Here is a 25,523-nt window from a genome sequence, read left to right on the forward strand (position 1 = left end):
GGGGGCCAGCAGGGCACATTACATAGAGGGGAGTCAGCAAGGCACATCACATAGGGGGGAGTCAGCAGGGCACATTACATATGGGGGAGTCAACAGGGCACATTACATAGGAGGCAAATTAACAAGGGGGCAGCAGTGGTTTAGTTCTCATGCAGAGTGGAGCAGGTAAGGTGATGCGAGTCCTCTTCTGGCCAATGGTTCCCTGCCAGCCCTCCTCTCTCGTCCATCCCATGTGAACTCATATATAATTACCTGGGGCACATTACATGAAGAGCGTAGCGGGGTACATCACATTAGTGGAGTGGTTTAATTCTCATGCAGAGTGGCGCAGGAAAGCTGCTGCGAGTCCTTTTCTAGCATTCTGTTCCAACCAACTGGGGATATCACCTTGGTGAATACTCGAGGTACATATGAAAGGCTGACAGGTAGGACCACAAAATGGCAGCATGTGAGGGTTCCACAGCAAAGTGTTAGGAATCTCTTATGTGCTGAAAAGATGGGGAAATATGGGCAAGATTCCACATAAGCCAGAAAGTCTCCCTGGTGAAAAGATCCATCAGTAGATTTGGTAGATTCTATGCAGAATTTCTGTATTCAAATGAAAACATTTATAGCTTTGAACCCGAGAATGAGACAAATGATATTAAGAGTAAAACCCCTTGAACCATTCTGCCACAAGAACCGGGGCTTTGACACCTTGATCCAGAAAAAAATGAGAGGGCTTGGTGAATTACTGCTAATCTGTGTGGTGACAGAGGAACACCACTGGAGGTGAGAAACCAAGGCACGGGCAGGGAGCAAAACTCCAGGTTGTATACCTAGGATACCACATCCTGCACACCAGCTTCTGAGATGCAAGTTTTCTGCGAGCATGCTAGCTGTTTGTAAAGATTAACAAACAATTCCCTACTGGAAAGCACATTGTCATACAAAAGAATGCTTGTCCAATTATTTGTCAGCCTTTGAGTGCCAGGACTTGCAGGTGGATGGGAACCCAGGCTTGGGGGTGAACATTGATACATATTACATAGATAAAACAAGTTTAAAACGTAAAATAAAATAAAAAAACTTTTTTTTTATACATTGGGAAATGTTTTTCCAGCACATCCCACAGATGATCAATTGGAAAATTTGAAGGCCAACTCCACACCATAAACGCATTCTTTAAACCATTCTTGAAGCATTTTTGCAGTGTGGCAGGGTGCATTATCCTGCTGAAAGAGGCCACTGCCATCGGAGTATACTGTTTCCATGAAGAACACCGTCCTTACAGTCAAGCTTTGGGCCTGTTTGTCTGCTAAAGGTACAGGCCGACTGTCGCATTGAGTCGGCCAATGGATGGGGCAATGAATTGTAAAATCTTGGATGAGAACCTTCTTTCCTCAGCCAGAACACCGAAGATGGGTCGTGGGTAGGTCTTCCAGCATGACAATGACCCAAAACATACTGCCAGGGCAACAAAGGAGTGGCTTAAGAAAAAAACATAAAGGTCATTGAATGATCTAGCCAGTCTGCAGACCTTAATCCTATAGAAAATGTATGGAGGAAGCTAAAACTTTGAGTTGCCAAGGGACAGCCAAGAAACCTTTAGAGAAGATCTGTAAAGAGTAAACCAAAATCCCACCTGAGATGTGTGCAAATCTGGTAACTAACTACAAGAAATGTCTTACCTCTGTGCTTGCCAACAAGGGTTCCTCCACCAAGTACTAAGTCATGCTTTGCTTGGGGATCAAATACTTATTTTACTCACTCAAATGCAACTCAATTTATAACATTTGTATTGTGTTTTTTTCTGAATTTTTGGTTGATATGTCTCTAGCGTTTAAAATACACCTATGATACAAATTATAGACCCTTCATTTCTTTGTAAGTGGGCGAACTTACAAAATCTGCAGGGGGTTAAATAACTATTTTCCCCTCTGTATATATAATATATGTACAAATATTGTGCAGCTATACAGTATATATGTAAATTTGAAATTTTTATGAGAAAATGATCTTGTGATAAAATACCGAACATTTAAGATGATCCCTGTAAGCTGGTGAATTGACCCCATGATGTCTAGTATTGTAGGGCTCCAAGAGACGTGAATTTTGTTTTCCATGAAGGGGGTTCAACTGCACAAGTATTGATGGACACAGCAAGAAGCCAATCAGAACATCTTATTGTGGTGGCCGAAAACAATTACTTTTGCTTGGTTATTTACATTGAGATTTCACAATATTGATTTATACATTAAGATTTTTAGGAGAACTGCAGTATAATCAGAATCAGAGCGGACACCACATATTGACAAGTGTGTAGAAATTTCCTAATGGGAAAAATTAGGGAGCAGATGAGTTAGAAGGGGTTTATCAGCTTACACGGTCTCAACGTGATTTGGGATTGTACGTGTTGTGGAACAGTAACCGAATGATGGCAGATGTCTACTGATCTGTTTTTTTTTTTTTTTTTTAAGTAGCTGACATTCAGGCTCCTTCTAACCAAGCAAATTCCAAAAGTACTCCAAACAATAAAATAAACTACCATCCATAATTTTTTGCATATAAAAGTGTTAAAGCAGAACTCCCGCCAATTTTTTTTTTCCCCGTGTCCTTATTGCTGATCTCTTACCATCACCAACTTTGCCATCCATTTTCTTCTGAGCTCTGTAGTTCCTCTGTGGTAGGCTGCTGAATTTGCTAAAAAAACGTTATTGCCCACTGACTCCCTCTTTGTAAGACCGCTGACTTCTATCCCTCTCCTAAGCTCAGCCAGCGGTCTGACACGCCCCCCTGTAGTTCTCTGAAAGCCGTAGTGGCGGAAGGGGTCTCCCAGCCCCCTGGTCTGTGCAGCACATGAAGGAGGCGTCTTCCTTTTCCTCTCTCCTCCTCCTCTGCTCCTGCCAGTCACTGCCTGTCCACTCCATGCCCGCCGCACCGCCCCCTTGTCACCACCCACCTGCTATCTCCATGCAGAGCAGGTATTATCATCAGTAATTACTTGAATGACACATTGGGGACCTCCCACTGTCAGGTATTGTATATGAGAACACTGATCGCTGATGTTCCGCCTCCAGCCTGTATAGGAACAGTGCTCTGTCAATCAGAACAGCGGGAGGCGGGGCATCAGCGATCAGTGTTCTCACATACAATACCCGACACAGCGGGAGATCCCCACTGTGTCATACAAGTGATTTCTGATAATAATTCCAGCTTTACACTGGTGGTCCCTGACCAGTGCCACTGGTGGTCCGTGACATGGTGATCCCTGACAAGCAGCACTGGTGGTCCCCAACATGGTGGTCCCTAAAAAGCGGTACTGGAGGTCCCTGCCATTCGGCACTGGTGGTCTCTGACAGGTGGTCATTGACATGGTGGTCCCTGACAGGAGGCACAGATGGTCCCTGACATGGTGATCCATGACAGGAGGCACAGGTGGTCCCTGACATTCGGCACTGGTGGCCCCCAACATGGTGGTCCCTGACATGCGGCACTGGTGGCCCCTGACATGGTGGTCCCTGACTGGTGGTCCTTGACTTGGTAGTCCCTGACATGCGGCACTGGTGGTCCCTGACATTTGGTTCTGGTGGTCCCTGACTGGTGGTTCCTGACATGCGGCACTGGTGGTCCTTGACATGGTAGTCCCTGACATTTGGTTCTGGTGGTCCCTGATATGCAGCACTTATGGACACTGATAAGCTGCACTGGTTTGCATTTATATTAAATGTATTAATTTAACTTAAATTTATTAAATTCATTAAATATTATATTAATATGCATTTATATTAAAATGATTTGCATTTATAAGGCTGTAACCTATCATACCGTGTGTTATGTATGGTTGCAGAATGAGGGGTGTGATTTATGTTGAGGTGGGCGAGTTCACAATTACATGTACAAGCCTAGTGTACCTCCCACATTCACTCCCATCCTAAGGATTCATGGGAAATGTAGTCTGATTACAATTTAGAGAGAGAAGAGAATATGATACAATCACTGTTCTAAGAGATCCTCCCTGCCAGAAAAGATGATGCATTTTTTGAATCGCAGAGTGGACTTCCTTAAAATAAATCAGTCATATCTCCTAAACAGTAAGAAATGTCACAAGTTTAGTAACTGTTTAGTGTTTTGTGTGGGGGGTACTAATGGGGGATTTTTTGAAAATCCCGGAGTAGTAAGAGTAATTGTAAGCACTATATATGTCCATTCCAATTGCGTGCATTTAAATAAAAAAATAAAATAAAAAATCTCATGCTTTTTTTGCATTTTGCACTACAGAACGTGTTCCATAGGAAACCATGTTAAATGGACTGTAGTGCAAATCTGCAAAATGCAAAAAGCACTAAAAATGCATAGATGTGAATCAGGCCTAAGACTGGATGGACATAAATGCAAATACTTTGGCAGGTAAAACAGCTCCTGACCTAGAAGAGTGCTAAGAAAGGTGGAGCAGATGCTCATTAAAGATTTAAATAAATATAGGCATGGAGGCTTCAGAAACACTATTCACCTTTCCTAAAACAGAAAGGGAAAATGTTTGGCAAGTGGGTTTGTTGAGTGGATTTGGTGAGTGGGTTTTCAATATTAGGTGAAGGGACACACAAGGTTGCTTTAGATGTTGGGAAAATTAGTAACAAATGGAAGGCGATTGTATTATGAAATACAAGAAGGATTGGGTTTGATTTTTTTTTTCACATAGTAAGCACTCATATCAAGCATATGATGGTATAAGAAGGATTTCATATGTTTTCACTCGCATCATAACGGACTAAAGCAATATACAGCTTATACACTCACCGGCCACTTTATTAGGTACACCTGTTCAATTGCTTGGTAACACAAATTGCTAAACAGCCAATCACAGGGATGCAACTCAATGTATTTAGACATTTAGACGTGGTGAAATGACTTGCTAAAGTTCAAACCGAGCATCAGAATGGAGAAGAAAGGGGATTTAAATGACTTTGAACGTGGCATGGTTGTTGGTGCCAGATGGGCTGGTTTGAGTATTTCAAAAGCTGCTGATCTACTGGGATTTTCACAGATAACCATCTCTAGGGTTTACAGAGAATGGTCCGAAAAATAGAAAATATGTAGTGAGCGGCGGTTTTGTGCACAAAAATGCCTCGTGATGTTAGAGCATGGGCAGACTGGTTTGAGATGATCAAAAGACAGTAACTCAGATAACCAATCGTTACAACCAAGGTATGCAGAATACCAGCTCTAAACGCACAACACATCAAAACAGCAGCAGAGGACCACACCGTGTGCCACTCCTGTCAGCTACGAACAGGAAACTGAGATTATAATTTGACTAACCATAATTGGACCTTTAAAGATTGGAAAAACATTTCCTGGTCTGAGGAGTCTCAATTTCAGCTGCAACATTCATATGGTAGGGTCAGAATTTGGCATAAACAGGAAAGCATGGACTCATCCTGACTTGTATCAACGGTTCAGGGTGGTGATGTAATGGTGTGGGGGATATTTTCTTGGCACACTTTGGGCCCCTTAATACCAATTGAGCATCGTTTAAATGCCACAGCCTACCTGAGTATATTGTTGCTGACCATGTCCACCCCTTTATGACTACAATCAACTTCTAATGGCTACTCCCAGCAGGATAATGCACCATGTCACAAAGCTCAAATCATCTCAAACTTGTTTCTTGAACATGGCAATGAGTTCACTGTACTCCAAGGAGGAACAAGATGAGCACTGCCAGAGCCCTTCAAAAAGACCTCCAGCAAGCCACTGGTGTTATTGTCTTTGACCAAACAATCAGAAACAGACTTCTTGAGGGTGGCCTGAGAGCCCGACATACTCTAGTGGGTCCTGTGCTCACTGCCCGGCACTGCGGAGCTTGATTGCCATTGAACACCAGAATTGACAGGTCCGCCACTGGCATCCTGTGCTTTTCACAGATGAGAACAGGTTTACCCTGAGCACATGTGACAGACGTGAAAGGGTCTGGAGAAGTCATGGAGAATGTTAGGTTGCCTGTAACATCATTCAGCATGACCGGTTTGGTGGTGGGTCAGTGATGGTCTGGGGAGGCATATCCATGGAGGGATGCACAGGCTTCAACAGGTTAGACAATGGCATCCTGACTGCCATTAGATATCGGGATAAAATCCTTGGACCCACTGTCAGACCCTACTCTGGTGCAGTGGGTCCTGGGTTCCTCCTTGTGCACGACAATGCCCAGCCTCATGTGACGAGAGTCTGCTGCCAGTTCCTGGAAGATGAAGGGATTGATACCATTGGATGGCCTGCAAACTCAACTAACCTAAATCCAATAGAACAAATCTGTGACATTATGTGTCGGTCCATCTGACGCCACCAGGTTCACCTCAGTCTGTTCAGGATCTCAGTAATTCTCTGGTCTAGATACGGTAGGAAATACCCCAGGACACCATCCGTCGTCTCATTAGAAGCATGCCCTGACGTTGTCAGGCATGTATACAAGTACGTGGGGCCATACAAACTACCGAGTACCATTTTAAAATATTGCAATGAAATTTTAGCAAAATGGACTAGTCTGCTGTATAATTTTTTCACTTTGCTTTTCGAGGTGTCTTTTGAATTCAGCCCTCTGTAGGTTGATAATTTTCATTTCCACCAAAGGTTGTGGCATCCTTTCGTTCTTAACAAATTACCCAATCCACATCAGTATAGATATCAGGAATACTGAAATTGTGGTGTAAATCAACCCAAGTTAAGCTAAAAATAAAAACAAAAATCTGCACAGGGTACTTAACTAACAAACAGTTAGGCTTAAAGTGGAATTGCAGTCATAATTATTTTTTTACAGTATTCAGCAGCATTAAATATAAAGAACAACCTGTGGAATTTTTTTTACTCACCTTTTTAAGTCTTTTGCTAGGGGGTCCCTCGTAATCTGCCTCTTCCTCTCTAAGGCGCCTGGAGCCCTTTCCCTTTGTTGCCATCACAATGGAGACGGACACTTCAGACGAAGTCACCTGTTGTGAGGTTGATGTCAGAAGTGTACGGCGCATGCGCCAGAATGGGCGGTGCATGCTGGACGCTCAGCTGCACCAGAGCCCGGAAGATAGTGCTTGTGGGCTTCACATGCCCGCAAGCACTATGGAAACTCTCTGCAAAGAGGAATATAAATTATATTCCTCTGCAAAATCTTCAATCCAGGGCCAATTCAGCATAAAAACATGAGTGCTTAACATTAGGCTTAATAACAAAAGATATAGTGCCTAAAATCAAAAAAATAATTAAGAGTGGGAACACCGCTTTAATGTACACTGGACATTTTAAAACCTCTCATGAACGATTTAACTTGACATGTAGTAACCCACGTTTAAAAACGTTCACCTTGCCACGTTTGCATACCGCATATTGCCACGTTTGCGTTAAGAAGTGTTTTTTTTTTTTTAAATAGTCAAAAATGTATCTCAGTCGGCACGAAACGCGGCTGAAACGCAAGACCACGTTTACAAGCTGTCAAAGGCATTTGGTGTTTCTAATGCCTTTGAATATCAGTCCTGAACGCATTGTTCTTTTGCTTTCCAAAAAATGCTTCTAAACTCAATTGCCTGGAAACGACTATAAAAGACATTGTGTACATGTACTGATAACATAGAGGAGAGTTCAGGGGCAGCTTAAAAAAATGCCCATCTGCTCATAAACATCCACTTACCATCAGCAGTGTACACAAGGCCTTACTATGACATGTCTCTTGTGTTCATTCTTCATTCAGTAGAAATCCTCTTCTGTCAATCAGCCCCCTATACTACAGATTCTATGAATGGCACAGGATCAGTGAATAGAGAAGGCAAAACTATCAATCATCCATCCACACCCCACTCTAGGTGAGAAACTGCAAGATTTTACTAAATTTAGAAGCTTAATTTTTAAATTCAGGATCCTGTATCCTCAGCTTTTACATGTTGTACTTCTTGTACTAATTTGATGACTGAATATGCATAAAACATCTATCATAGAATTCACCTCTTCAAGCCAGCAAAGGGCCTAATTATGGGTCCTTTCACATATCAGAGCTTGGCTCAGTTTTGTGACATCTGTGCCCCTTCAGTTTTTGTTGAATTATTTTTTGACAATGGACAGTGGCAGACCTGTGTTGGATCTATTGGCTACCGCCAATCCATGGTGTTTAGGCCAAAGTAAAAGGACACAGACCTTTTTTTGCAGACCTGAATGTACTTGGTGGTAGTAGACGTAAGCGGACACAAGTCTGTTTACATCTGCCTTCCCACAGAACAGCCTGGGCAAGGCTGCAAACAGCGCTGGGCAAGGCTATTTACATGCCACATGCAAATGACACTGAGCAAGGCTGCAAGGGCAAGGCTGTAAATGACACTGATCATTGTGCAATGATGGACAAGGCTGCAGATGGACACTTATAAGGCTACATTGATGAGCATTTAAATGTAAGTTTTTTTTTTCTTAAACTTCCCTCCTAAAAGTTTTTTTTCCTTAAAATGCCCTTCTAAACTTGGGGTGCGTGTTATACGCCGATAAATACGGTAACTCATCAATTTGTAACCAGTAGGGAAGGCACATCTAAGGAAGCGAAATTTACTAAACATGCTTAGACCAACATTACCTGGCACATACATAAGATATAGAGGGTCCCAGCAGTGCAATGATTTGAGCAAGGACAGCCAGACCTCTCACCACCTTTCATTCTTACTGACAGACCTACTTGTCTATGGCTGACCTTAAACATCTATGAGTAGCTGGCAAAACAGTCCAGAAGTGCTGAAGCAGGCATAGTAACTGTCAATCAAATCCTGTGAGCAGAGAGCGGGAGGAGGGGCTGAGTGTGTCAATTTGTATGGTGGCGCACCAAGAATAGGAAGAGCCCAGAGTGCAGGTGGGGGACCAGAGAAGAGGAGGTTCGGGGTTGCTGTGTGCAACACCATTGCACAGAGCAGGCAAGCATAACATTTATTATAAAAAAAAAAAAAAAAAAAAAAAAAAGCAGCTTTACTATCACTTTAACCACTTAAAGGACTGCCTCATGTACATTTACGTCGGTACTTTGAAGAGGGATATCTCGGTAACGACAGCAGCTGCTGCCACAACCGAGATATCCCTCTTTACAGAGTGTGCGATAACGGTGGTCTCTGCGGCAGGTTCGCTGCAAGATCACTGTTATCGGCGGCGGGAAAGGAGCCACCCCCCCCTCCCGTGCCCTCCGCCGCGCGAGTGAGGCTAAGATGGCCCCCACTCGTCTCTATACCATAGGAGGGCGGAAGCGACGTCAAAACGCCACTTCCACCCATACCTCTTAAAGGTACATTATTTTTATGTCACTTTTTCAAATTACATTTTTTTTATTTATTTTTTATTGCATTTAAGTCTAAATATGAGATCTGAGGACATTTTGACCTGACCCCAGATCTCATATTTAAGAGGACCTGTCATGTTTTTTTCTTTTTTTTTATCCATAAATTTTTTATTTTATCAAAAGATAACATAACAATTAAGATTCTTGCAAATGGTGCATATCATTGTAATAAAAACCATTGTAAAGGCATATAAAATAGGTTTCGTTCAAATCTTGATGGCCCAATCCAGCCTACCCTAAATGGGTTCACGCTGTAGGTCTGGGAGGTCACCACATTGAGCCGCTAGTCAGCCAGTACAACTATAACTAAGGGAATAACATTGGGAAGGGGGAGGGTAACAATATAGGAAATTCAGAGATTAGAGGATAACATAGATAGTGTTCTACATCTGCCCATTACTTAGTTAATTGAACAGATTATTTCAGGCTGTGGGGTAAGTTAGAATTTGCATTCTTTTAAATAATTGGAGGCTCTAAGGTGGGACTGTCATGCTTTTTTCTATTACAAGGAATGTTTACATTCCTTGTAATAAGAATAAAAGTGATCCATTTTTTTTTTTTTTTTTAAACTGTAAAAATAAATAAAATCAAGTAAAATAAATAAGAAAAATATTTTTTTTTTTTTTAAAACCCCCCGTCCCAACGAGCTCACGTGCAGAAGCGAATGCATACGTGAGTAGCGCCCGTATATGAAAAATGTGAGGTATCGCCACAATCGGTAGAGCGAGAACAATAATTCTCGCCATAGACCTCCTGTGTAACACAAAAAATGCAACCTGTAGAATTTTTTTAAATGTCGGTTATGGAGATTTTTGCGGGTAAATGTTTGACGCCATTCCACGAGCGGGCGCAATTTTGAAGCATGACATGTTGGGTATCAATTTACTTGGCGTAACTTTATCTTTCACAATATAAAAAAATTGGGCTAATTTTACTGTTGTCTTATCTTTTTATTCAAAAAAGTGAATTTTTTCCAAAACAAGTGCACTTGTAAGACCGCTGCGCAAATATTGTGTGAAAAAAAATATTGCAATGACCGCCATTTTATTCTCTAGGGTGTTAGAAAAAAAAAACAATATATAATGTTTGGGGGTTCTAAGTAATTTTCTAGCAAAAAAAAACTGTTTTAAACGTGTAAACACAGAGTCTGAAAAAGAGGCCTGGTCCTTAAGTGGTTAAGGTACAACTGTACCCACTGCATGCACAGGTAGTCAGAGGTGTAGTAAGTACATCCAGACTGTCTTATAGTGAAAAAGAATTAAAGTAAACTTATGATTACTGCAAGCCATAATACAGATACTTTAAAATGACATGTACCACTGACAGCCCCTGGGGTAGAACCAGATTTCAGTACACTTTGTTCTTTTGCAATCTGGACTCTAAGAGCTCTGAAAGAAGAGCGCCCTAGAAAATTGCAAGTTTCTAAATTCTTAATAAAAATAGTGAGACTTCAGAAATGTGTTGAAGTATGATAGATTAGGTAAATATTGAGCATTTAAAGATCATGGCTGCAGAAAATGAAAATGATTTTTGTTCTGTATGCTAATTATTATTATATTATAGTTCTTGCACGGTACACCCTGCTGTTTGCTGCACATTAGGGGACACTAAAGCCGCGTACACACGTAGCCGTCTGTCCGACGTACTTAGTCTGGCGGACGTCCGTCAAACTGTCCGTCGGAATTTTCGAACGGGCTACTTGTCCACACATGGCACTTTTTCAGCGGACTAATACGGCTTACTAAGTCCGCCGTACTAAGTCTGCCCTACTTTTGAAATGAACGGACTCGCCCACACACGCGGAGGAAAGTCCGCTCATTTTGAGCGCGTCTCCAGGTAGGCGGGGCCCGCGAAGGAGACGTCGCTGGCCCCGCCGCCTGGTATGGACTTAAAGGGGAACCCCAACGCCGAAAAAAATCAGCGTGGGGGTCCCCCCCAAGTCCACAACAGACCCTTGTCCGAGCACGCTACCCGGCCGGCCAGGAAAGGGGGGCGAGCGAGCGCCCCCCTCCTTAGCCGTACCAGGCTCTCAACATGGGGGGTGCCTTGGGGAAGGGGGGGGCGCGCGGCCCCCCCACCCCAAAGCACCTTGTCCCCATGTTAATGAGGACAAGGGCCTCTTCCCGACAACCCTGGCCGTTGGTTGTCGGGGTCTGCGGGCGGGGGGCTTATCGGAATCCGGGAGCCCCCTTTAATAAGGGGGCCCCCGGATACCGGCCCCCCACCCTATGTGAATGAGTATGGAGTACAATGTACCCCTACCCATTCACCTGTAAAATAAAAGTACAAAAAAAAAACACAACACACGAGATAAAATACTTTATTGCACAGCTCCGGGGGTCTTCCGTCTTCGGGGGTCTTCTCGCCAGACTCCTCCGCTATCTTCTTGTAGCTCTTTTGCTAGCGGAGGAGTCCGGCTTTCTTCCTCACCGCCGGCCTCTTCTCCCGACTTCGGGGTCTTGTCCCCCTCTTCGGTTCTTCTGCCGGGCCACCGCGCCTTCTTATAGCTCTTTTACAGGCGGTGGCCCGGTCTTCTGTCGCCGCTGCCGCCTGCCGTTCTTCTTCTTCTTCTCCTTCTTCTCCTGGAGATGTTGACTCGACGCTCTCTCCGGCCACAATGCCAGGGACGCACTGAGCGGCCACTTATATAGGGACAAGGGGCGGTGTCACATGGGTTTATGTCACATGGGTTGGTGTCACATGGTGACCCCGCCCCCTTACGATGTCACAGTCCCCATGTGACATCAACCCATGTGACCAACCCATGTGACATAAAGCCATGTGACACCGCCCCTTGTCCCTATATAAGTGGCCGCGCAGCGCGTCCCTGGCATTGTGGCCGGAGAGAGCGTCGAGTCAACATCTCCAGGAGAAGAAGGAGAAGAAGAAGAAGAAGAAGAAGAAGAAGAAGAAGAAGAACGGAAGGCGGCAGCGGCGACAGAAGACCGGGCCACCGCTTGTAAAAGAGCTATAAGAAGGCGCGGTGGCCCGGCAGAAGAACCGAAGAGGGGGACAAGACCCCCGAAGTCGGGAGAAGAGGCCGGCGGCGAGGAAGAAAGCCGGACTCCTCCGCTAGCAAAAGAGCTACAAGAAGATAGCGGAGGAGTCCGGCGAGAAGACCCCCGAAGACAGAAGACCCCCGGAGCTGTGCAAGAAAGTATTTTATCTCGTGTGTTGTGTTTTTTTTGTACTTTTTTTTTTAAAGGTGAATGGGTAGGGGTACATGGTACCCCATACTCATTCACATAGGGTGGGGGACCGGTATCCGGGGGCCCCCTTATTAAAGGGGGCTCCCGGATTCCGATAAGCCCCCCGCCCGCAGACCCCGGCAACCAACAGCCAGGGTTGTCGGGAAGAGGCCCTTGTCCTCATCAACATGGGGACAAGGTGCTTTGGGGTGGGGGGGGGCGCGCAGCCCTCCCTTCCCCAAGGCACCCCCCCATGTTGAGGGCACGCGGCCTGGTACGGCTAAGGAGGTGGGGGGCGCTCGCTCGCCCCCCTTTCCTGGCCGGCCGGGTAGCGTGCTCGGACAAGGGTCTGTTGTGGACTTGGGGGGACCCCCACACCGATTTTTTTCGGCGTTGGGGTTCCCCTTTAAGTCCATACCAGGCGGCGGGGCCAGCGACGTCTCCTTCGCGGGCCCCGCCTACCTGGAGACCCGCTCGAAATGAGCAGACTTTTCTCCGGGCGGGAAAAGTCCGCTCATTTCAAAAGTACGGCGGACTGGCATACACACGGCCGGATTGTCCGCCGAAATGCGAGTACGGCGTGCAAATTTTTGTGCAAACCGAAATTCTAAGTCCGCCGTACTGTCGGGTCAAAAAAGTATGCCGGAGGCTACACACGGGGGGATTGTTTGGCGGACTTGAGTTTGCCGGACTTTTCCACCGGATTGTTTGATCGTGTGTACGCGGCATAAGGGGGAAGATATGGAATAATGGAAAAAAATATCAACATTAGGTTGATAAAATATAGTAAAGATATAATATGGTGAAGGGTTAAACATTATGACCGTAAAAACAATCTAGGGCCTTTCTATCTTGTGAAGTTAAAAACAAAAAACAAACATTTTTTTACCTTTTAAAACTGTGATTTAGGGCAGAACTAGAACCAATTATTATTCCTGTTCCACCCCATACACAGGTTTTCTTTCTTCAGAAAGCTTTAGGGTTCATGTACCCAGGCCTGCTTGTTACTCTATTGGGAATTCAAAAACAACTTAAAGCATGCAATACACACACATATACTGTATACTACCATAAGTATTGGGACGCCTGCCTTTACACGCACATTTACTTTACTGGGATCCCAGTCTTAGTCCGTAGGGTTCAATATTGAGTTGGCCTACCCTTTGCAGTTATAACAGCTTCAACTCTTCTGGGAAGGATGTCCACAAGGTTTAGGAGTGTGTCTATGAGAATGTTTGACCATTCTTCCAGAAGTGCATTTATGAGGTCAGGCACAGATATGGATGAGAAGGCCTGGCTCGCAGTCTCCGCTCCAATTCATCCCAAAGGTGTTCTATCAGGTTGCGGTTAAGACTCTGTGCAGGCCAGTCAAGTGCCTCCACCCCAAACTCGCTCATCCATGTCTTTATGGACCTTGCTGGTGCCCCCCGACACCAGAGTCATTGGATATGATTGACAGCAGCAGGAGCCAATGGCTGCGCTGCTATCAATCTATCCAATCAAAAGCCAAGACAACAGGCAGAGAGGGAGAGAGCGTCTCTGCTGAGGGAATGAATGGGCTCGGGTGAGTAAAATGGGGGAGGGCTGGGGGTTGGTCGGTGTCAGAAGTTTTTTCACCTTAATGCATAGGATGGATTAAAAACACAAGGGTTTACAACCCTTTTAAACACCACAATAGGAGAGGGGCACATTAAGAGCACCTGCCTTACTTAGCAGTAGCCTGGCCGGTCATCACAATTTCTGTCCCTGTTAGGGTCCTTTCACATGGGTGGTCTGCCTGGTGGACTCCGCTTTGCTCAGTGGGGGATTAATCCACTGAGCAGGTGGATGACAGGTCTGTCTCCGCTCACTGTGCCGAGATGGACCTGTCAGAGTCCCGCTCTCTTCTATGGGGAAATTGAATGAAAACAGACCGCCTGTCCATTTTCATCCAATCTGATCCACCATTAAGAAGGAAAATAGGATCCCCATCCATCTGGATTTCACAGACAGGATTGGATGGGATAGCAGCAGGTGTCAGTGGACAGGTCAGTGCTCCACAGAAGTGAATGGAGTGTCCGATCAGGTCTGCCTGAAAAGCTTACAGGCGGACCTGACTGGAAAACTCTTTTGCCCTCACTCTACTGCACCTGCAATTTCTGCGGGAAAGACAAAGTGGGAACGAGCAGCAAGTACATCTGACTCCATTGCCAGCCTGGCTGACAAGTGGCTGGCGGGAAAACACTTTGCAATAAAAAAAACCTTGTCTGTGATTCTGATCTGTGCATGCGCAGCCTGAAGCCAACTGATTAGAGAACTGCTGGGCTCAGCCTTAGATCAGGCAGTGGGATGTGGCTTAAATTTACACACCCCACCACACAAGTAGAGACTGAGCTAAACAGTTAACTAATCAGCTGGCTCCAGACTGCGCATGCACAGTTCAGAATCACAGACAAGCATTTTTTTTCTAAAGTGATATATCGCCAGCCACTCAGGAGTTGTGACCAGGCCAGGGGGCATTTAACCACTTGCTGACTGTGCTATAGCCGAATGACAGCTACAGCACAGAAGGCTAGTTCTGGGTAGCTGTCATGACATCCTCACGTGATCACGCGAGCCAAGTGATCTGTGACCACAGTGTTCTCTGGGCACTGTTGATCACAGATTGAGGTAAAAAGCCAATCAGTGGCTCATTAACACATGATCTGCTGTGTCCAATCAAAGCTGATCACAATGTAAACAGAAGTCAGTTACTGACTTTCCTTTCCTCATGCTGACAGGATGAGGAAGGGAAAAGAGCCGATAATTGGCTTATGTGACATCTACACTGATAATCAGGGCACTGATGATCAGTGCAATCCCAACAGTGCCCACCAGTGCTGCCAAACTGTGTCACCTACCAGTGCCCATCAGTGAATGAAATCGTTTTTTTTTATGACAAACTATGAAACTTTTTTTTTGTTTTCAGTCTTTTTTTTGTTTATTTAGGAAAAAAAAAAAAAACCCAGTGGTGATTAAATACCACCAAAAGAAAGCTCTACTTGTGTGAATAAAGTGATAAAAATTTCATATGGGTATAGCTTTGCATGACCACGCAATCATCAAAGCGTGACAGCGCTGAAAGCTGAAAATTGGCCTGGGCAGTAAGGGGGTGAAAGTGGCAAGTAGGCAAGTGGTTAAATAAGGGCACCCTGGAGGAACAGGACCATAAGGGGGCACTAAAATTTACTCTACAGGAGGATGTAACTTAACCTAACCTAACTTAGTACTTCCAGCGTGCCCCTTAGTGCACCCTTATTTCCTCCAGTGTACTCCCTTAGTACAGTATTACTAAGGGCACACTGTGGAGCGGTGATTCTCAACCAGGGTTCCTCCAAAAGGTTGCTAGGGGTTCCTTCAGCATTGGGCAATTTCTGCCTCTCAGATAAGTTCTCATTGACTCCATTGATCTTTTTAGCTATCTGTAAAGAGGTAATTCTTCCCAATGACCACAAGTGTAAGGACCATTCTTCCCACTGATCATCACATTAATGTATCATGAGTTGTAGATTTCTGAATTGTAGCAGGGGTTCTCCGAGACCTGAGAACTATTTCAAGGGTTCCTCTGTGTTGAAAAGGTTGAGAAAGGCTGCTCTGGAGGATGCAAGGAGGATTCTGTAGATTCTGCGACAGCAGCTGTAGGTATACTTGTGTTTACAGTTCATGAATGGGCAGGAGCCTCTGTCTCCTGTTTATTCATCTGCAGTGCAGCTAAGGCTACAGAGAAAGATACTGGGTATGTGTAAAAAAAAAAAAAAAAAAAAAAAGTGAAAAACGAGTCTATGTAATTTTCTAGCAAATAAATGATGATTTTTACATGTAGGAGAGAAATGTCAGAATTGTCCTGGGTGCTCCAGAACGCCTGATGGCGCTCCCTGCATGTTGGGCCTCTGTATGTGGCCACACTGTGTAAAAGTCTCACACATGTGGTATCGCCGTACTCGGGAGTAATAGCAGAATGTGTTTTGGGGTGTAATTTGTGGTATGCATATGCTGTGTGTGAGAAATAACCTGATAATATGACAATTCTGTGAAAAAAAAAAAAAGTTAAAAAAATCTTGATTTTGCAAAGAATTGTGGGAAAAAACAACAACTTCAAAAAAAAAACTCATCATGCCTCTTACTAAATACATTGGAATGTCTTATTTCCAAAAAGGGGTCATTTGGGGGGTATTTGTACTTTTCTGGCATGTCAGGGTCTCAAGAATTGAAATAGGCCGTCAGTACTTCAGGTATAATCAATTTTCAACAAAAATTTCATATAGGTCCAGTGTTGCATGACTGAATAATTGTCATTCAAAATGTGAGAGCACCGAAAGCTGAAAATTGGTCTGGTTATTAAGGGTGTTTAAGTGCCCAGTGGTCAAGTGGTTAAACCTGGGGGCCCCATGAGTTGTCCATCCAACATTGTATATAAACATATATCTGACTTGCTTCTAAATTTGATGCCCATGTATATGTGCCCTAGAAATGGTATGTTTACATAAGGAAAATATTTGAAGCATTGTTACCTTATTATTGAAACAAGATGGCAAATCCCATTCTCCCTTCAAGTTTTCCCTTCAACAAACAGGTCAATTTTTGCCACTATTATTAAGTTTTCAACTTTAAAACTAAAGGTAAAAACTTGGAAAAAAACTTACAGATTTGTCAAAATCAGTTCTTGATGGAAAATCTATTTCTAGCACGTCTTTTATGTTTTGCAGCAATCCAACGTCGGGATCCCTAGAACCAAAATAAACCAGTCCACTCTTTTAAAAGTAAAAATTGATACAATACAAAAAGCAGCAATGGATGTCTGTTTGGGGTTACAAGAATACATTCTGATGTGCATTAGGAATACTATACGAAGAATTTCTCTGCACACAGTATAAAGGAAAGGAAGGTTAGTGATCTCTGCATACTACAGTTGGTTATAAGGAAATATTGCGGGTTCTTTTTAATAAAGCTTAATAAATTTCCTAAAATCCACTGTGTTAGCAGTATTCCCAATCTACACGTGTAATTCATTTCACCAAGTTTGATTCCACAATCCAATATTGAATCTAAATGTGATTAATTTTCCCTATTTTAACCCCAGATTGTCGTGATCCGGCAATAAATGGCTGGTGTTCTAATGGAACAGAGCATTTTTTTATTTTTTTTAACTACTTGCCATATGTACTGTGTATGTGTATGTATATGTATATATATATATATATATGTATGTATATGTGTATATATATATATATATATATATATATATATATATATATATATATATATATATATATATATATATATATATATATATATATATATATATATATATATATATATATATATATATATGAAAGGCAGCTTTCCTGGGCAGGACCACATATCCGTACATGATCCTGCACTTCCGGGTCTGAGGCGTGCCCAAGCGCCGCCAGGGACCCACTCCTGATGTGGACACAGCGGGAGCCAATCAGCGGGTGCGGCAGACGAGAAAATGCCGGGAACCGCTGATCTTTTGGGACACAGGCAGAACGGCAGTCTGCCTATGTAAACAAGGCAGATTGCCATGCTGTGAGAAGGGAAGGTTGTGATCCTGTGTTCCTCCAATGCAGTAACACGGATCTCTGCCTTCCCATAGTACAAGCACCCCCACACAGTTAGTAAACACTCACTAGGCACACATTTAACCCTTTGATTGCCCCTGGGGTTAACTTTTCCTGTCAGTTTAATTAGTACAGTGAAAGTGCATATTTGTAGCACTGATCACTGTATTAGTGTCACTCGCCCCCAAAAAGTGTCCGTGTCTGATTTGTCCACCGCAATGTCGTAGTCCTGCTGAAAGTCGCTGATCGCCGCCATTACTAGTTAAAAAAAAAATAATATTCCATAAATATATCCCATAGTTGTAGACGCTATAACTTTTGCGCAAACTAATCAATATATGCTTATTGGGATTTTGTTTACCAGAAATATGTAGCAGATTACATATTGACCTAAATTTATGAAGATATTAGATTTTTTACATTTTTTTATTGGATATCTTTTATAGCAGAAAGTAAAAAATATTGTTTTTTGTTATTTTTTCCCAAAATTGATGGTCTTTTTTCATTTATCGCGCAAAGGATAAAAAAAAAAAAAAAACACGCAGAGGTGATCAAATACCACCAAAAGAAAGATCTATTTGTGGGGAAAAAGGACATCAATTTATTTGGGTACAGTGTTGCATGACCGCACAATTGTCAGTTAAAGTGACACAGCGCAGTATCGCCAAAATTGCCCTGGTGATGAAGGGGGGTAAACCTTCCGGAGGGCAAGTGGTAAATTTGGCTAAAAAAAACACAACACAGCAGGGGGCCCACCCGTGTTTACTCCGACATGCTGGGGTGGCATCTACAGGGACATAGGAGATACTTTTTTTATTAAAAGAATAAAAAAAATTACAAACCAAAATTTTATGCTTACCATAAATGTATGTTGCTGTTGAGTTTTTCTTTTAAAGGTTGTACCACTGAAAAGAATGTCATAAATACTGTTATGATGACAAAACACATCTGAATTACTTGCATAACTCAACATACTAAATGTTCATCAACTCGTCAGATAAAATGTATCGAAAGACAGAGTTTTTTCTATTTGGATAAAGTAAAGAAGGGTTGGATCTTCTATCAGGTTTTGACTATGACATCACTGGGGAGAATATATTTTATTGCTTATTCTTGTGACTATTTCCACTAGGACAGAAAAGGATGCAAACTTTTAGGTCACCACTAGAACAAAAGGTAGAGGGCAAAGATTATAAGGGACACCTGTTTTGATGAGGACTATATAAAAGAGGGGATTTACTGCTGTGCCTCCAGGACACTAAATAAAAATAAAGAGGGGAAAAAAAAAGGAGATGGAGGTTTTAACCTTACTATAAAAAAATAAAATTAAAAAAAAGACACAAATGCCTTTGATTTACATTACACATGCAATAATAGAAGAGATATTTAAATAGTATCACACCGTGGTCAGCTCCAAGGAAGTAGCATTCTGGAAGCATTGTGGGGTGCCTTGGATCCACGTCAATCGTAATGGACACATTATTACCTGTAAACATTAGATCAGTACAGTTAAAGAGAGATACCTGCTTGTGTTGTGTTTCAGATCCTAACAAAAGATATACAACTACTATATGTCTTTATAATCAATATTGGAGTCGGTCAGGATAAAATATGAGAGCTACTATTGTCAAATTGGTTTTTAAATTGGCAGGCTAAAGGGTTCTAATTTTTATTATCCTTTAATTAATGGATGTCTGACCATGAACAAGCATCTAAGATGAGTGTACAATTATGCAGCTTCATTTTTGTGTCAACAGGCTTTTGTTTGCTATGTATAGACCAAAAAGAGGGTGCACCAGCCTAGTGCATTATCTTTAAACACGGTTTATTAGAAAAGTGGAAAGCTGTAATTATGCTCACAAACCAATAAAAAAATGACATGCTCATAAATCATACACATACAGAACTGCCAGAATTGCTATGCATACTTCCTGTTTCATACAACGCATTTCGAGGGAGGTCCCCTCTTCATCAGAGGTAAAAGAATGCTCCATACTCCATGACTATTTATATCTGTAGTTACAGGTTAGAAACCTCAACCCCTCCCACTTCAACAAGGTGGCTGGGTTGGGTATACAATCTGACAGTCACCAGCTCTCTGCTCAAGGAGCCCTGAGAACCGAGCCACCCGTGGGGTTTGATTGTTTGGCTCTCAGTCTTAGAGCCAGGGAGAGACAGATGCAGCATTGGACCATTGTTGCTTCCACCTAGGTAAGTATTATTTTGCAAAAAAAGAAAAAGAAAACCTATTCTTCTCTTTTAAAAGCATGCTACATTTTTTATTGTTTTTGTTGTTTTTATTTGGTATTACTGTATTTGTTTTCCCTGTGCCATCTGTTGGCCTTTACTTGTAATGACTGGTTCACATGTTGCAGTTGCAGTTTGTAGTGCAATACATTCATTCACCTAGCTTGTCTTATTTGTTAAAGGAACAGGCGACTTCTTGACCCGGGTCACACAGCGTCCAGTCCATGCCTCAACATTTCCCCTGTGTTGCAGCACAAATGTGGGAGTGCTAATGTGATAAAAAACAAAGCTCTTCTAGTATGGTGATCTGTTTGTTAATTGATTTGCCTGCTTGTGTCTGCATCATATCAAAGTACAATTTAGCTTCCACCTGTACCAATGCTAGAATTAGAACAAGGAATGCAGTAAACAAAGTTTCTTCAGAGGAAGTGTCAGTTCTTAGACGACTACAGACAAGAGGGCATGCATTAATCTGTGCAGTGCCATGCCACATGCCTCATGTTTTAACAAACAAACTACGAAAACAGGATTGTGAAGATTTACTCTACTAGGCTGTGCGCACCTGTCAAGAAATGACGCCATGAAACTACATGATCAATGTACTTCTTATGCAGATGAGAAACACAAGGTACAGGTAGGAAGGTTCTTAATGCCTTTAAAGCAGATCAAATGCAAGTTCGAAGTAGGTCAAATGTAGGTCAGATGAACCTGCCACAGATTAATTCTGAACAATTTAAGACGTTACTGAGACAAGCCCAAAGCCCATCAGTAGAGGCCCTAACCTTGTACCTGTATGGGAGCCCTGGTGCTGAGACTTCAAAAACCAAGTCAGCAATAATTTTCTTTATTTCTGTTTTCATAGGTTCTCTTTAAAGTGCTTGTAACAAGCAAGAACATAATATTGTAATTACTTTTTTAGATGCTAAGGAGCTATTACCACATATAAAAAGTTTCTTGCATCTCTCGGTGATTCAGGAAATTCCACTTAAAAAATAAATAAAATAAAAATGCTTTATATTATGGAGAATCCAATAGAAAAGTAGAGAAATCCAAGAACAGTCCTGTTATAGCAATGGAACCCATAATTCAAGAGATGGGAACGGAGAAATTAATGTAAAAGGAATTTCACTACACAAGTTTCCTGGTGATAAAAGAAAACTACCATTCTCCACCTATAACAAGACTATAACTATGGGTGGCTTTACCCTCAAACATTCAAATTAGAATTTAGTTACAATGATATATAGCATGGAAACTAGCGCTACACGATTCTGGATAAAATGAGAATCACAATTTTTTTGCTTAGAATAAAGATCACAATTCTCAGCCTAACATCATCTTTCACGTTATATAAAAAAATTGGGCTAACTATACTGTTTAGTTTTTTTTTTTAATTCATTCCCCAAAAAATGTGTTTGAAAGACTGCTGCGCAAATACAGTGTGACATAAAATATTGGAACAACCGCCATTTAATTATATATATATATATATATATATATATATATATATATATATATATATATATATATATATACACACACATATACACACACACAAACACTGTTTGAGGGTTCTAGGTAATTTTCTAGCAAAAAAAATCAGATTTTAACTTGTAAGCAACAAGTGTCAGAAAAAGGCTTAGTCTTATTGGTAAACTGACCTAATTTAGAGACCGAAGTTCATCCCTTTGATCTACCAAATGATACATTTCTTTTTATCTCAGCACTAAGCAATGTTGTGATAAACTTTTTATTTTATTTTTTGACAGCTCTGAGCAGAGAACGGCTCTGCACTTCTTACATAGAATCATGGAAATGCTGGATTAAGATCGTGAGGTGGGTTGAATCGAAATCGCAATTTTTTAATGAATAATCGTGCAGCTCTAATGGAAACCTAATCCAGGATAACTTGTCATCTTTGGACAATTTGTTCAAACAGACAATGCCACTCATTCTGTGTGCAAGCTCCCTTTGTAATTATGCCTGTATTCGCCCCAGGCTGTGTGCAGTCAGCCTATAGATGTGAATGCAGATGTGTGCACCCGCTGCTGCTCACATAACATTTTACCATGTGGCTGTGTCCGTGCAGTCGCTGTATTTGAATTCCCCTCTACGCACTACCTGCACACAGCCTGGGGTTAATGCAAGCACAATAACAAAGGGAGGATGGACCGGTATCAGCGCCCATCTGAACGAAACCTTTTTGATCCAACTTTCAGTGCGATTATGTAGTGCTAATTGGATGCAACTTTGATATGGTTTATATATTCTATTGGGCCAAAATTGCACTGGAATTACATCAAGTAGCACAGGAACCTTTACCAAAATTGCTGAGCATTGGTGTGAACCGACACCTTAAAAAAAAAAACAATGCCCTTTAAATTCCATATACTCAACCCCTGACATCTATATCCATATCTATGTGTGTGTATATATATGTTTATACACATACACACACATATTTAAATCCAAATTCCATATGGATCTTAAAAAGCATTAGCGAATATACAGTAATTATGCATTTAACTTTTAAATAAACTAGTGGAAACACTTATTTGACTTGAGATCAGCCCCTCCTGTAGACCCCTGTATAGTACAGCTCAGACTGGAAAGGGGGGGGGACACTATCAAGAGCGATCCGGCTTTTTTGCTCACAGATACAGTATGTTAGCAACTAACATACTTACAGAAGAAAAGAGCAGTGGGGTGATCTCACTTATTGCTGCTCGTTAATGAACCAATCATGGGATGGGAACAGAGACATTAGCAGTTTGTATTGCTCTGACAGTAGAGAAAAGTCACTTCACAATTCTGGCTGTGCTGTCTGGGGGCACTGTGTAATTTTAAGAATTGGATGGAAATTCATTGAAATCCTTTGGCAGGTAAAACAGCACCTATATATGTATTTTAAACCAAGTGTTTAAGGCAGTTGTATACCGTTGGATGTTTTTTTTTCCCTGCAAGGTAAAGTCATAATCTGCTAGTATGTTTCTTCAGAGAGCATGCACCAGTGATGTCACTGGCTGCATTTAATGTAAATATCTCCTAAACGGTACGTGTTTAGGAGATATTTACACTACCCATAGGTAAGCATTATTATAGGCTTACCTATAGGTAAAGTCAGTAAAAGGAAATTTACTTCCTCTTTAAGGGTTTGGCTAGCATACAGCCTTAAAGTGACACTTTTTCTTTTTTTTTTTTTAAACAAACATATCATACGTACCTCCACTGTGCAGCTCATTTTACACAGAGTGTCCCCGAACCTCGTCTTCTGGGGTCCCTCAGCGGCTCTCGTGACTCTTCCCCACATCAGATAACCCCTTGGGAGAAGTGCTCTCCTGGAGGAGTTACCTTGCTGGTGTGCTCCCAAGTCTGGCATTCGGCGTCCAAATACGCCCCCTCGCGTCACTGGATTTGATTGACAGCAGCGGGAGCCGATGGCTGCGCTGCTATCAATCTATCCAATCAAGAGCCGAGAACCCCAGGCAGAGAAAGTGTACGTCCCTGTGGGTCACGTTCGATGGTTCAGGTAAGTAAAACAGGGGGGCTGGGAGGCCGGTCACTGACAGGTGTTTTTTCACCTTAATGCATAGGATGCATCAAGGTGAAAAAAAAATCACAAACCATTACAACCACTTTAAGCATTTTGCAAGCAGACGTGTACCTTAAAGGTCAACTGCGCTGCCCACCTTATGTTATACTCCCTTTTAGCACCAATTTAGCAATCTTCACTGCATGGCCCCACGCAGAACCATACAGCCTTTCCTCCGAAAACTGCTGCTTCCTACGTCACGTGTGGGTTACAACTTCATTTATTCCTATAGGAAAGAAGCACTCCAAGCAACCACTTTCCTATAGAAATTAATAGGGTCGCAGTGCACATGTGCAGTACAAAAAGTGTCCACTTTCAGATAAAAAGCTTATTTAAAAAAAATGCTAAATGCAGTGGGATTTGTAGGCCAGAGTGATGCCTATTTACAGAACATGTGATGGGATAGTGTGTTGGTAAACAGAATATGCATTTAGTATACAAGAAAAGATAACAGCCCCTCACCTATGGCTATCCTTCTCACAGTGGCACTTCTTGAGGGGTTTTCTGGTTCCAGCACCCAGGTTTTCTTGTCAATTTCATCCAAAGCATCCCAGAAAACTTTTAATGATTCCAATGCTGACAAAGCTTGATTGTAGATATCTTGTAAGTTACTCTAATAAAACATAAGAAAACGTTTACAGTATATGAACAGTACAGTACACTTTAACTCATCTGAAAAAAATCATTGCTGTATAAATGTTTTAGATATGATCATGGAACAGTCATAGATGTGGATATTAAAGTGTTTTTAAAGTCAAAAAGGTCTTTTAGCTTAATGCAGTCTATCCATTAGGGGAAAAAAAACCTCCCAGTTGCTGTTCCTCCCCCCCCCTCCCTGAATACTTACTCGAGCCCTGTATTGATCCAGCACTGTGCCTGGCCGCAGGTCTTTACCCTTCTGTTTGCTTTTGCAAGCCTGGATGAGAGCCACTGGCTCCTGCTGCTGTGAGGAACATGCTGAGGCGGGGTTGTGACACACTGCATGCGTCTATGGACATACACAGCCTGGCTTGGGAGCGAGCATGCACATCTGCCACTAAAGGAAGCAGCTTCCTATATCAGAATACAGAGAAGAGGAGGAACAGGGAGCGCTGGCTGGGTACTCCAGAAAAGGAGGTTCAGGACTGCTCTGTGCAATAACCTTGCACAGAACAGGTAGGTACAACATGTTTATTTATTTATTAAAAAAAAAAAGCTGTCCCAACATGCATAGGATTTCCTTCATTCTGCCTGCAAGCCCACTTAAATCTAACAGATTCTTCCCCCCATGCTCAACAGCACATATGGAGGAATCTCCTCTGCTGGCTATTTTATTCTGACAGCTGGCACCCGTGGCTGTCAGAATACCTGAAAAGTGCCTACATCAGATAGAATGCAGGAGCTGTTCAAGCCTATTCCATCCGGCTCCTTCAACAAACGTTAATTCAACAATGGCAGACTTTACCAAAGTACAATCCCAGATATTTTTTTTCTTTTCAGTTTAGAATAGAGAAGGATTAGAAATTCTGCAATATTTTTACTGCTTCCTGGGTTCCCCATCAAGAGGATTTAATCTTCACATGATTTAA

At 42.4% G+C, this 25,523-nt stretch overlaps 1 protein-coding gene across 1 annotated transcript in view; it reads right to left on the bottom strand.

Annotated features, from left to right (window-relative positions):
* Positions 1 to 25,523, bottom strand: part of FANCL (FA complementation group L) — a 188,751-nt gene that overhangs the window by 19,794 nt on the left and 143,434 nt on the right. The window contains exons 8-11 of the mRNA XM_077486052.1: positions 24,418 to 24,568; positions 19,519 to 19,602; positions 18,976 to 19,021; positions 17,178 to 17,259 (exon numbers count right to left, since the gene is read on the bottom strand). Coding sequence (XP_077342178.1) covers positions 17,178 to 17,259; positions 18,976 to 19,021; positions 19,519 to 19,602; positions 24,418 to 24,568 — 363 coding nt within the window. The remainder of the gene's footprint in view (positions 1 to 17,177; positions 17,260 to 18,975; positions 19,022 to 19,518; positions 19,603 to 24,417; positions 24,569 to 25,523) is intronic.

The sequence above is a fragment of the Lithobates pipiens genome, unplaced genomic scaffold (assembly GCF_037356315.1).
Source record: "Lithobates pipiens isolate NorthernLeopardFrog02 unplaced genomic scaffold, aLitPip1_a1.2 Scaffold_18, whole genome shotgun sequence".
Classification (NCBI taxonomy): Eukaryota; Metazoa; Chordata; class Amphibia; order Anura; family Ranidae; genus Lithobates; species Lithobates pipiens.